At 31.8% G+C, this 12,913-nt stretch overlaps 3 protein-coding genes across 4 annotated transcripts; 2 read left to right on the top strand and 1 right to left on the bottom strand.

Moving 5' to 3' along the window:
* Positions 1 to 1,251: 1,251 nt before the first annotated feature.
* LOC114755337 ((R)-specific enoyl-CoA hydratase) lies at positions 1,252 to 2,940 on the top strand. The gene is given in 4 exon segments (XM_028944217.1): positions 1,252 to 2,008; positions 2,461 to 2,576; positions 2,660 to 2,688; positions 2,691 to 2,940. Coding segments are annotated over 4 exon segments (492 nt in total). The 5' UTR covers positions 1,252 to 1,744; the 3' UTR covers positions 2,774 to 2,940.
* A 1,441-nt stretch (positions 2,941 to 4,381) lies between these two features.
* On the bottom strand, positions 4,382 to 5,964 carry LOC114755333 (lamin-like protein). Its single transcript, XM_028944204.1, has 2 exons — positions 5,853 to 5,964; positions 4,382 to 4,713 (listed from the first exon to the last, which is right to left on the bottom strand). The coding sequence occupies exons 1-2, from the start codon at positions 5,962 to 5,964 to the stop codon at positions 4,382 to 4,384; spliced, it is 444 nt and encodes a 147-aa protein (XP_028800037.1).
* Positions 5,965 to 7,980: 2,016 nt separating this feature from the next.
* On the top strand, positions 7,981 to 11,323 carry LOC114755334 (sm-like protein LSM36B). 2 transcript variants are annotated; one of them, XM_028944208.1, is made up of 4 exons: positions 7,981 to 8,081; positions 8,223 to 8,357; positions 10,728 to 10,841; positions 10,929 to 11,323. In XM_028944208.1, the coding sequence occupies exons 2-4, from the start codon at positions 8,246 to 8,248 to the stop codon at positions 10,973 to 10,975; spliced, it is 273 nt and encodes a 90-aa protein (XP_028800041.1). In that variant the 5' UTR covers positions 7,981 to 8,081; positions 8,223 to 8,245; the 3' UTR covers positions 10,976 to 11,323. The 2 variants fall into 2 exon arrangements, with proteins under 2 accessions (XP_028800041.1, XP_028800038.1); XM_028944205.1 differs by having other exon boundaries at positions 8,219 to 8,357.
* Positions 11,324 to 12,913: the final 1,590 nt, after the last annotated feature.

Genomic DNA, 12,913 nt, shown 5'->3' with positions numbered 1-12,913 from the left:
GAGCTAGCCAATAACCATTTTTTACAAGCTATGGATATTAAATGATTGTCTTTTATTTTTTTGTTCCTCAGATCTTTTTGGCAAAAATAAAAGGATTAATATAAAAAAGAAAGTCATTTTTTCCCCAAAATGCTCACCTTAATAAAAAAATTAAGAAAGAATGCATTAAAGACCATATAAAAATATTAATGCACAATGAGGACTCTGAAATTATAAATATAAAAATTTGAGTAATAAATTTCCAAATTTTAGTTATAATAAGTCTCATTTTACATAAATATTTTATAAGATTTTTATTCTCATCCTTCCAAAAAATCAAAATGAGGACTTTGAAATTATAAATATAAAAATTTGAGTAATAAATTTCCAATTTTAGTCATAAATAGTCTCATTTTACGTAAATACTACCTCCGGTCCTAATTATAAAACCCAGTTGACTAATTTGAAGAGATTAAAGAACCTAGTTAAGTTAGTTATTTGATAAATAGGTTTGTTTTTTCTAAAATCCTTGCTAATCAGTTTGTTCTAAATCTACTATTATTAAAGGACTATCTTGAAAGAAAAAATAAAAAATAAAAGACAAAATAGATTAAGATCTTATATTTAAGGTTAAAATAAAATTAAATAAAGTTTTATATTAAAGACCGGAGGTAGTATTTTATAAGATTTTTATTCTCATCCCTCCAAAAAATTGGACCCGCACAAGTTTCAGCCCAATTTGCCGCTTGATAAACGTTGTGGGTCGAAGCTAATTTCAAACGCTCCAGTGAAAGCTTTCCCTCCCCATTTTTGAACTCAAAAACAGAGCAGAATTCATTGCATGGTTGACGGAAACTGAGGTATTCGAGACTCTATTTTGCCTAGTATTTTCACCTTTTTGTCCCTTCTGTAGCATCTCCATATGCTTTAGGTTGTTTTTCCTTTTCCCTTTTCCCCAAGTCTTCTTAATGACTAGAATGGTTGGTTTCATACTTCCATTTAATTAGTACATTTATTGATCTGGGGTCATTGGAACTTTGATCTGACTAAGGGTGTGTTTGGATAGAAACCAAACCATGGTTTCAGAAGTGCTTTTACGGATTACGAAGTAAATATGTGGAGGAGATTATCTCATTTGCGGAAAATGCTTCTGAAACCACGGTTTGGGGATACCCAAACAGCCCTAAGATTTGCTTGGGGTGTGTGAAATCCATGCTCATGCTTACTTAGTGCACACCAAGTGATTGATAAAATGCTTGGAAAAAACAAAAAGGAAAATGCCATTAGGATATGCTTGCTTAGTGCACACCAAGTCCATCAATTATAGTCGCTACGGTTGAAATTGGGAAATTCTATGGTCATAAATTATGAGGGAAAAGAGTAATCATTGGGTTACATCTATTATGATACTAGGAGTGAGTTTACTTCTCCATGTTGCCAGCATCTTAGCTCTGATGCCATTGTGATATGCAGAGAACCACAAGAGTGTAATTTACCCCTGAGCAACTTCATGGATCATTGAGCAGTCTCTGATAATTTACTATAGCCTCGTTTATAACTCTCAAGGATGCTAAATCTATTCTGCACAGTAGAACGGCTACTTAAAATATCTACTTCTAACTTATTCTCTTAATTTCTTTTAGTTGTGCTCTCATTCTCTATTTCCCACGTACTATCTTCCTTTTAAGGAACATTAAGCTGCAGTCTGCTTCATTACCAATTGGGCGATAACATCAGGATTTGATTTTGCAGAACCCTCGCAAGAATGCTCACAAGGTTACTTTCCAGCAGACTCCAGTCTCTTAGGCTCTTTTCATCGGAAACTCCTCGTGTACTAAAACCTGGGGATGTCTTGAGGCAGACAAGGATTTTTACTGATGAAGATGTCCTTCAATACTCGAAGGTGAGTCATGATTCTAATCCTCTGCATTTTGATTCGGAAGCTGCCCGAAATGTTGGATTTGAAGGTCGACTAGTGCATGGGATGCTCGTTGCTTCTCTCTTTCCTCATATCATCTCGTCACATTTTGTAAGTCCTTCACTAGCCATCTATCTGAATTTGTTAATGCCTATTGGATGTTTGAGTTATATTATCTCAGTAAAATGAATGAAATTTCATTAAACAGATTAATCAGTATTTACTGAAATTTAGATTAAATGAAATCTTCCTTTTTGAGGGCCTGTAACTTCCATGATGTTGACCATGATACACTGCTTCAAAGTTACGTTAGACCTAACTTCCTCAGTCCAAAAATGACCAGGGAATGCTCAAAACAGAACAAAGTATTAAAAGCTGCATTCCTCATTTAAACTCTGCTAGAACTTTGGTGCTCACCATTCAACAAACTAAGTTTAGGTCTTAATTTTACTCCTAATGACATGATCCCTCACTCTGATTCTCTTTTGCAAACTTTCCTGATGAAGCTTTTCTTCCTTGTTCTTTTTGTTCCTCCACATTTCTACTGCTACGGATAGTTGTAGCCTGGAGCTGTATATGTATCTCAAAGCTTGAATTTTAAGTTCCCGGTCTATATTGGAGATCAGATTATCAGTGAAGTACAAGCAACTAATCTAAGAGTAAATAAAAATCGATATCTGTAAGTTACACTTGGCATTCTCCTGTCGGCATTTGTTGATTGACTCACTTTTGCTTCTGACTGAGCTTTTGTCTTCTAATTAGTGCAAAATTTAAGACGAGTAGCTTCAAGAATGGCGAATTCTTGTTCTTGAAGGTGAGGCTGTGGCTATTCTACAAACCTTGACTATGGAAGATGGTCATTGCAAGGAGCAGTGAAACCTATTCATTAGTCTAACTTGTTTCCCAGAGATGCCTTGTTTGAGCAGAAAGATTATGGTTTATGAGACTTTTTTTTTGAGTTCTACTGATGAACTTGCAAACATTAGAGGTTGTACTTTTGATTGCCTTGATAAACTCTTAAAACACAAGAATTGAAAGGTCAATATCTCCGTCATTTCGTTGTTATTGTATGTGTACTGCTAATGTTTAATAGGCTTATCAGCAGGGAGCTCCGAAGAGGCATTTATCTGAGAAATTTTCGGGCTTATTCAAATTCTCTTATTCATAAACTTGTGGAAATTTTTATCTTAATATCTAACTTCAAGTTTTGACAATAACAATTACTAACGTGGGCACACTTTAACTAGGTTGCTACTTTAACATCAGCAGCATCATGACATTCCATGCACGTAACTGATTGCTGCATTGTGTCTAATACAATCCTTATATATGATGTTGGGATTATTCTTATAAAAAAAAGATATTGGATTATTTAAAGATTTAATTGCTGATAAAGTACAATAGCACCGTGTGATCCCTGTAACTGATCTCAGCTAGCTAGCGGGATTTGATAACTTTGGGATATGGTTTTTTATTAAAAAAAAATTGTTTTTTAGGCTCATGCAAGTTTTCCTTCTCAGGTGATATCTTTGAAGTTACAGTTGAAACAAAATTGTTGATTTGCTCAGCCGGCTCTAAACATTCTATTCTTGAAACCTGAAGTATTTCTTTGTTGAAAATTAAATGGAATTGGTACTTCTATCAAAAGGCTAAAAAAAAAAAAAAACAAAGTTATGTTTGCTATTCATGACAGTTGGTTCAGATGATTCATCAATGATCATAAGGTCTCTTTGAAGATATTTTGAATAATAACTTTAAAAGCGCTATCGATGGAAGAGCCTTACATTTTAATTATTTTTGACATGAGTTATAAGTTGGGATTTTGCATGACACGCAAAAATTAGGCGTGGTATTCACAGTGAAAAGTGGAAGATAAAGGGTGTTTTTATTGATTTACTTCTTACAAGATTTTATTTTGATTTTTTAATTTTATAAAGTGTCTTTCCATTCCTCTAATCCAAACATTATTTTCTTGTTAACAAAAATATGCTGATAAAATTTTCAATATTGACATGCTAATATATTAAGTTTAAAATTTTAAAAATAATAGTGATTGGTAAAAAAAAAAGTCGTCATTTGTAATTAACAGGATTAAAATACTAAAAAATATTTCTAAAAATTAAGAAACTAATATGAAATCTTGTATAAAGTCAAGAAAAAAACTTTTGTCAAAATGGAAAATTACTTGATAGTAATCTCATTATAGCTTTGATAATATGGGAACTACCTAATAAGATAATAAAAAATAAGTCTTGAAAAGAAATCTCACTCCATAGGAACAAACCTAAGGGTAGTTTTAGTTAGCATACATGAGAATAACCATGTGAATTACATCAAAAGTAGTAGAAGAAAGACATAATGAGCAACAAACTAAAAACATAACATGAAAATCTATCCCAAACTAAGAGTAAGACTCTTTCAACATGAATGGTCAAGACAAATAAATACAGAATGGGTTGGTTCTGGTTTGTGGGTCTGCCATTTCTAGTGAATGAAGAAGCTCAAAACCAAGGCTGAGACAAGCAGCACCCGAATTCTGCCATTAGTAAAACCTAAACCAGAAGCAGAAGCAGCACTCTTCTGTGGAAGTGGTGAAGGAGAAGGTTGTGAAGCATTCACAACTTGTATAGCAACCTTCATTCCCTGCCAACAGAACCCTCTTCCACTCAAGAAGTAATAGAGTCTGGGCTCTGTGAGTTGGAAGACATCCCTCCCACCTCTTGTTATGTTGTTGATGAAATCTGTCTCTATGCAGTTCTCATAGCTTGTCTTGTTCACCTCCAGCACATTGTACATGTTCTTGTCAAATCCAAAGTCTTTGGAAAAACCATAAATCTAATTAGTGTATATTGGATTTTTTTTTCTTTCTCTTTTAGCATGAGAGAGAATCTCGTAGAAACTCAGAGAAATTGACAAGTCCCTTGTGTCTGTGTGTGGTATGAGAATTAAAGAAGATAGTGTTACTGCACCAAAAGAGATATTTATAAAGAAATAAATTTAAAAAGACGGTTTTTCTATTCATATTATATCCCCTGTCAGGAAAAAAGATACAATTTCATATTTTATTTTAGAAAATTTAACCATAAACTCATGTATTGTACACATTATAAGGTGAGTTTACTGTTTATAACTTATGAATATTGTGATTTTTACTATATTTTTGCACTACAAAATAAATCTTATATTAAGAACCAGATATAATGTTATATATATATAGATATAATTATGAATTCCAATCATTTGCCATAGGATTTGGTGATTTGATGCAACAACCAACAAAGTGAATTAACCCAACAATGAATCATCAATCAACACAAAATTAATGTCTTTTCTAGCAACACTTTCCTTTTACCTCATGCTAATTTTTGTCCCTTATTTTCTTCCAAAGATTTTCTCCTATCTAGGGTGATCTAATATGTTTGTTTGATCCAACAGTCACAAATTAATTGACCCACAAATTTACTCTCACCACATCTTCCTTTAGTTTCATGCTTAATTAATTTTGCCCTCTATTTATTGGTCTTAAATCAAGCTATACCACAAGAACAAAAGTCTTATTCCATTAAGTTGGTTATGAAACAAATTATAGTCCATATGAAAAATGAATTCCTAAAATTTGTTCCATGAGAAGCAACAAATGGTAACATCTAAATAAACATAGATTTAGATGTGCTCTTCCGGTTCTAAATATAAACCCTTATATTTTAGGAGCGGAGAAGTATTATAGCAACAATAAATGCAATACACAAGATTAACTACATATGATATCATTGTGATCCATATTATAAGAATTTAACATAATTTTACATTGATTGTCGAGAGTCTAGCGCAATCTTCTCTCTTTATCTAGTTTGAAACTGATTATAAAACACATGCGGAGTTGGATGTATTACAGTAACAAAAGACAAAAACAAACAAACGAACACAAACTAAGACTTGTATAAGAAAGACTCACATAGCCAATCGCCAACATCAAAGTGCTCATGAGTTGACCATTCTGAGAAATTAACATTGGGTGTCCAATTGTATTTGCCTCCTCCAACATAGTGAATTTCAGCTCTGCCCATTTTTATTATCATCATCGTCACTATCACTATTATCCATGCCATCTCTTTCATCTTCAAAATTTTCATTTCTTCTCTCTCAAAATCTCTCTCCCCCACTTCTTCTCTCTAATGCAATAAAAAGGTTTATAAGGAGACTATCAAGAATAGAGAAGTGACTGACAAATGTGTGTGTGTGTGTGTGTGTGGGTGTGTGTGTGTGTGGGTATTGAAATAAAAGAGGATTCGGCGCACACCTTTTGGAATTTAGGGTTTTTAAATGTAATGTATACTATATGGGATATGTCTTGGTGCACCCTCTAGATTTTATTTAAATAATTTAATTCTGAAAAAAAATTAATCGTAACTACTTATAATTTACTTCAATTTTGAATGAGTCCATGTTGTTTGTTTTGTTTGCATTGGATAGGCATTTATCACTGGATGTAAAAATTATTAATTTTAATTTAAATAATGATTATGGACCGATTTAATGCATGCATGTTCCTTTAATAAATGAAATTTCATAAACGCTATAAATAAAATTATCAAACCAACAACAGAGTCCAATTCAAATAAAATAAATTACAGGGGAGCTAATATAAAATTGAGGCAAACTATAAGGATTTATTAACTGGTTTTTCATTTAATTTTTCACAAAAGTTATAATATAAATTATTATTTTATATGAAATAATAGTGAAATAATTATTGCTTTACATGTTGCTTCATCTGAGATAAAAATTAAATTGAATTACTATTTGAACAAAAATAAATTATAAACCATCTAAATTAAATCTAAATGATTGATATGAGATTCACATAAGATATAAATGCAAAGGCCATCGCAAGTTGGGATTTTATTTCAGCCTTATAATTAGAATGTGATCGCATCATATATGGAAACTTGAAATTTTATTTCATGAAATTAAAAATTTTTGTAATTAATTTATACTGATCATCGTTATTACCATTTTGTTTTGTAAGGCTGAATTCAAAGTTCACCCCTGAATTGTGCCAACTGATACGGAAGAAAAAGATAACAACATGTGAAATAAAATGGTAAGAAAATAAATCATCCATATTACGCAAGATTCTGGTATTAAATATATGCATTATTTTTATATTATTTTATTTTTTTAAAGCCATGCAAACAAAACAAAATTGAAAATTTACTAATTAAAAGAATGAAAACAACAAAAAAATTAATGACTTGCTAGATTATTTTGAAAGATATGTACATATAACCAAACCAGGAATGAAAAGTTAATGAGATTTTAATGGAAAGTTCTGCTGAAGGGAATGAACTTCTCTTCATTTGGAGAAACCGAGTTATATATACAAACACATACCACCTTCCTTCTATTCTTAATATAAGAGCTAGTTGATTAATTTGAATAGATTAAAAAAAATTAGTTAAGTTAGTTATTTGTAATAAATAGGTGTTGTATTCGCTAAAATATCCTTGCTAATTATGTGTATTAATTAAAACTATTATTTGATAAAATATTTAACATATGCAACTATAAGAACTATTTGAAAAGAAAATAGATAAATATGAGAGACAACGTGAATTGAGATCTTATATTTAAGACCAAATTAAATGTCAAATTAATTTTTATATTAATGATTCAACAGTAGTATTTTAAATTCCATAAAGATTTTAAATTAAAGAGACAAATGATGATGCATGCATCATGCTCTTCCTTAGAACGATGAACTAAAAAACTAAAAGGGTGTTTGAATGGAAATCAAACCATAATTTCAAAAGTGTTTTTACAGTTTACGAAATAATATATAAAAGAATTTGTCTCGTTTTACGAAAAAAAATTTTCAAAAGTGATTTTGAGAGTTGCCAAATACCCCCTAATTAGCTTACATATAATGTTTAATATGGAAAAAAAAAAAAAGGGAAACCTCAAGTGACTAAAATAGAGGTCCCTGGCGGTGAGGCATCAAATTGTCCAAATAAAATTAAAAGGAAAAATTTGCCCAAAGGGAACAGTTAGGGCTTTTCGTTCAAAACCGCACCGCGCGGCTTCTGACCTTCTAACGCTATCTTCTCCTTCTCTCGGCGTCGCCCGCTTCTCCGGCCCTTGCGGTGTTCAGCTCTCTGGTGACATTAAGAAATTGCTTAAGGAGGTATTGAGACTATTGATTATTGATTATTTTGCGATGATGTCATGTTTTTGGCACAGAACTCTGATGCTCTGTCAATTATAGATACGGAAGAGTCTTATCAGTATTTTTTCCGCTTTTTTTTGTCTTATTTTTCAAAGATAGAAAGAATTTGGGGTTGAGATAAAATGAGCGGAATTGAGAAAGGATCAACCACTACCAAGACCCCTGCAGATTTCCTGAAATCCATTCGTGGGCGTCCTGTTGTTGTAAAGTTGAATTCTGGCGTCGATTATCGAGGTAATTCTGGCCGAGCTGTTTCTAAGTATGCCCCTTAGGAGTTGTCTTTGAATGATATATATTAAACTGTTGTAGCTAATATTTTACTATATCATTTATTTCATGATAGAAGAGAAAAGTATAGTTTTCTGAAATGTGATTGATTATAATTTTGGAAAATGTGAAAATGACACTTAGGTTTAGTGACTTTTTATGTTGAAAATCACCTCTCATCATGTGAGCACATAGTACATATCACCTTGTTTTATCTTCCCGCTCTCACTATATGATGTATTTGAGAGCATCTTTTTCTTTTTGTATGTATCTACGCTTGATTTTTTTGAGATTGTTTTCTGCTTTGTTGCAAGGTGTGGTTTGTTTGACTTTAGTCAAAGGTGGAAGGTGCCACTAACGAATATATCTTGAATGGCTCAAACTGTATTTCCCTACATAAGACAAGTTTGTTGACTTTAAACATTTCCATACTGCTTCGCAATTTTTTTTACTATATGTTAAATCTTAATTTACTTTATAAGAACTTCAGCTATATCACCTAGTGACTCAGCAAACATCTCCATGCCTAGCCTTTGCTTGTTGCTTACTCTATTTTCTTTTAAGTTTTGTTTCCCTAGTTCTTTGATGCAGGCTCACTCTGAGAAACAGCTTGAGATCTTGCTTATGTAGAATTTTTTACCTTTTCATCACTGTTTACATCAAAATTATGTAAAGTTGCTTCATTGTTGGGTATTAAGTGGTTAATGTCTTCTATAGGGTTCATCTCGTTTTAGTAGCATATTTGATGTTGTTTTTGTATGCTCAATTGTTGCATGATCTTGTCTGTATAGTTTTAGCATTTTTTAGTAATAAAGTATTAGCTTGTTCCTACAAATAGTAGCTTTAGAATTTGCTACTAAAGAATGTGAAATTCATATTAAGTCAATGGAAGAGATAAATGGTTTTGTTATTGAGTATTGACAGTGCATCTAATCCTTGACTGCTATATTATTTTAATCAATTTATCCTGTACTTTTGGTTCAGTAGTTTGTAAATTTGTATTTGTATTCCATCCAAACCTACTTAAACTATTCTTGAACAAATTATAACAAGGAGTGTATTTTCTCTTAACTTTTCATGTGATCTATGACTTCTGTTTTTTCAATTTATTTGTCAAGAAAACTTGTTATCCACGTCCAACTCAGGTGAATTCATAAAGTGCACTAAGTTCATAATTGGCCCCAAGTATACTGAACTGAAAAACAAGTATACTTGTTATTATTTGTTTAAGAATGACTTGTTTAAGTTTGGATGAAGTTTAAATTCAAATTTATTGAGATAACCACGTAGTCAAGGTTTATACACTAACAATACTATGTTTATTTCTTCAATTTTACATTCTTTTGCTAAGATAAAGCCTGAAGCTTTACCAGAAAGAAAGAGCCAATATCTTATTATGAGATGCTAATAGTATAAGTACAAGATAGGACAACAGATGTGGATATAAAAATTGCATTGGAGATGAGGCAAAGAAGAACCCCACCCGAGAGTGTTGACTTTGATTTTACGGACGACATTAATCTTTTAATATCTAATAATAAAACAATGTTGCATTACTTTGATGTGAACAATGATGAAATAGTAAATTCTCCTAGCACAATATCTCATACTAGGGCCACATCAAAGAATAAGAGAAAAAATAATATAAATCATCAAATGAAGTTTTGAGCATGAATATGTCGAAGTATCAAAATCGCATGGTTGAAGCTTTTGTAAAGTATAGTGAATTTTTCAAAGTGTGTAATGGAAGTTGTAAAGAGTAGTATCAAAATCATCCCTTTTTCTGTGCAAGTAGAATTTTCACTGTAGCTAGAAACATGTCTATCTATTAGCTTGCAGAGGCCGTAATCTCCAAAGGAAGGAAATAGTTGAAAAATAGATGCTGGTTTATGGCTTTATAATATTCACTTTGTACAAAATATGACCATGGTATCTGACCAAAGGGAATTGGGTTGTGAAGTAAGGAAAAAGAGAGATCAGTTTATTGCTACTGTAATGAATTGTTCATTCATGTTCTTGATGGCTTTGCAATGCTGACTTGCTTGTGGCTTTATTGCTGATGCTTGCTTTATTTATCTACACTGTTTTGTTATGTTACGCTTCAAAATAGTCAAGGAGTGGCTTTCCCTCACAGAAAGTGGGGTTCGGTTCTTATGCCAGTGAAGTGTGAGTATTGATAAGCAAGACGTTCTATTATTTAGGTATATCTTTGTGCTAGGTGGATTTCTTGTTTAGTGTTGGTCCAAAAAAGAACATTGGCATGGCATGTGTGTTTTTATGTTGAACTGCTTTGCAATTGTTAAGTAGTGGCTTGACGCTATTTGATTATGTTCGCAGGTATTCTAGCTTGTCTAGATGGCTATATGAATATTGCCATGGAACAAACAGAAGAGTATGTCAATGGGCAACTGAAGAACAAATATGGTGATGCATTCATTAGAGGGAACAATGGTAGTGTCTAAAAGACGGTGTCCTTCCTTCATAATCAATTTGTGATTGCACCACTAACTAGATTTTCTCGTTTGGTTTGTGATGCAGTTCTGTACATCAGTACTTCAAAGAGGACCCTAGCCGAAGGGGCATAGTATGTAACACTGCTGAGCATTTTCAAGACCTGTGAACTTCACCCAATGTTAGTCGAAAGCTTCTTTGTTTAATTGTTTGCTTTTGTTTCTGTAGTGAAATTGTAGTTTTTCTGACGCTGAAAGGCTAAGTTGGAATATGTATATTTGGCCCTTCTGAAAAGAGTGTTTGGCGGAGAATTTTGTGATCCACCTATATTAATCATTTAGACGGAAAGTGGAGAATTGTGAAGTGTTCTTCTGTTTTGCGATTTGTAACGGAGTTTACGAGTTCGACAACTGGAAAACTTGCAATTCAGGCACCGGATGCTGAATGTTTAATACAACTTTTGGTACATCCTTTATACATTATCTTACAATTGTGTCATAATTAGTTGGTCTTTCTTCAACTTTTCTTTTTCTAAATTATTGTGAATTGATGTTTGTGAGAGGATGTGCCAAAATTGTATTCCTTCGGTCTTAAAGGTAAGAGAGAACTATTTTACACACAGTAGAAAAATTAGTTTAGATATCTATAAATATGTGCTGTATCATTTTGATCATTCATACTACTTCCGATCTTATTATAAGAGCCAGTTGACTAATTTGAAGAGATTAAGAAGTAAGTTGAATTAGTTATTTGTCTTAAATAAGTGTTGTCTTTTTAAATATCCTTGCTAATCAAGTGTATTGATTAGAACTATCATTGTTGAAGGACTATTTTGAAAAAAAAAATATATAAATAGAGAGACAAAAAGATTGGGTCTTGTATTTAGAACCAAAATAAAAGTCAAACAGGGTCTTATATTAAGAACTGGATGTAGTATTTAGATAGAAAATAGTTCGGAGAAAACGAAGTGTGAGTGATGGTGGAAACTGGTTATATATATATATATATATATATATATATATTATTTTACCAGCGGGTTTATATTTATAATTAGAACAAACTTTTCAGTTGGTTTTTATATTTAAGATCGGAGGAAGTGTTGGACATTCAAATCGATGACTTGGTTTGGCGGAGTTCACTTGCACACGACCAAGTAAAAGCTGGGAAAACTAGTAAGGCTGAAAAGCAATTGGATGGGTTCTGGTTTCAAAAATTTATTTGGGGCTTTAAGGACAAAAGTAAGAAATATGTTGTCAGACTTTGTAGTTCAGTAATATGAAAGTTCTCTTATAAAAGGAAGGTGGTAAATTAAAAAGAGGAAAAAACCAGCTGAAAAAGGTAGAAACATATATGCACAACTAAGGATTAAGGTGAAGAAATTATTCCAAGCCTTGAAATATTTATCTTTCCTGCCAAGAAGGGATAGTCAAGAATTAAGGTGAAGAAATCATCCAAAGCCTTCAAATATTTATCTTTATTGCCAAGAAGGGATGGGCAACAGAGATAGACCCGTCAAATTATATTGAAAGCAAAAATGCATATCATCTTAATTTTAGAGTCTTGGATATATCATAAAGGAAAAAAATCAGGGTGCTGAATATTACTATACCCTAATTTTATTAAGTATTTTTTTAGTTTTTTTAACCTTAATATCTTATCAGATAATGGTTTTTTGTGTTAATCATTATTATTAATATTAATATATCGATATTTTAGAACGTTGTGAAAATTTAAAATTGTAACATCAACATCTTTTGTGAACTGCATTAGGATCGAAAACTGAAAAGACATTTTACAAAATCAAAGAACCAAAATATATTTTTTAATAAAATTAAAAGATTAAAAGTACATTTTGCTTTATATTAAGGGCATGATCTGGGTGAAAGACGTGTATGATAAAGTTTTCATTTTTTCCTTAATTAACTGGCTAAAGTATACTTTTAATAATTTAACTTTATATAAGATTTTATTTTGGTTTCTTGACTTTAAAAAAAAAAGATGTTTTTAGTCTTTTAACCCTAAAACCATCATCAAAAAACAATGACATTAAGATTTTGGATGTTAATAAAATA

Source organism: Neltuma alba, unplaced genomic scaffold (genome assembly GCF_004799145.2).
Source record: "Neltuma alba isolate B1F8T4 unplaced genomic scaffold, ASM479914v2 tig00010250_pilon, whole genome shotgun sequence".
In the NCBI taxonomy this organism is placed as follows: Eukaryota; Viridiplantae; Streptophyta; class Magnoliopsida; order Fabales; family Fabaceae; genus Neltuma; species Neltuma alba.
This window is presented reverse-complemented; position numbering and strand designations above follow the sequence as displayed.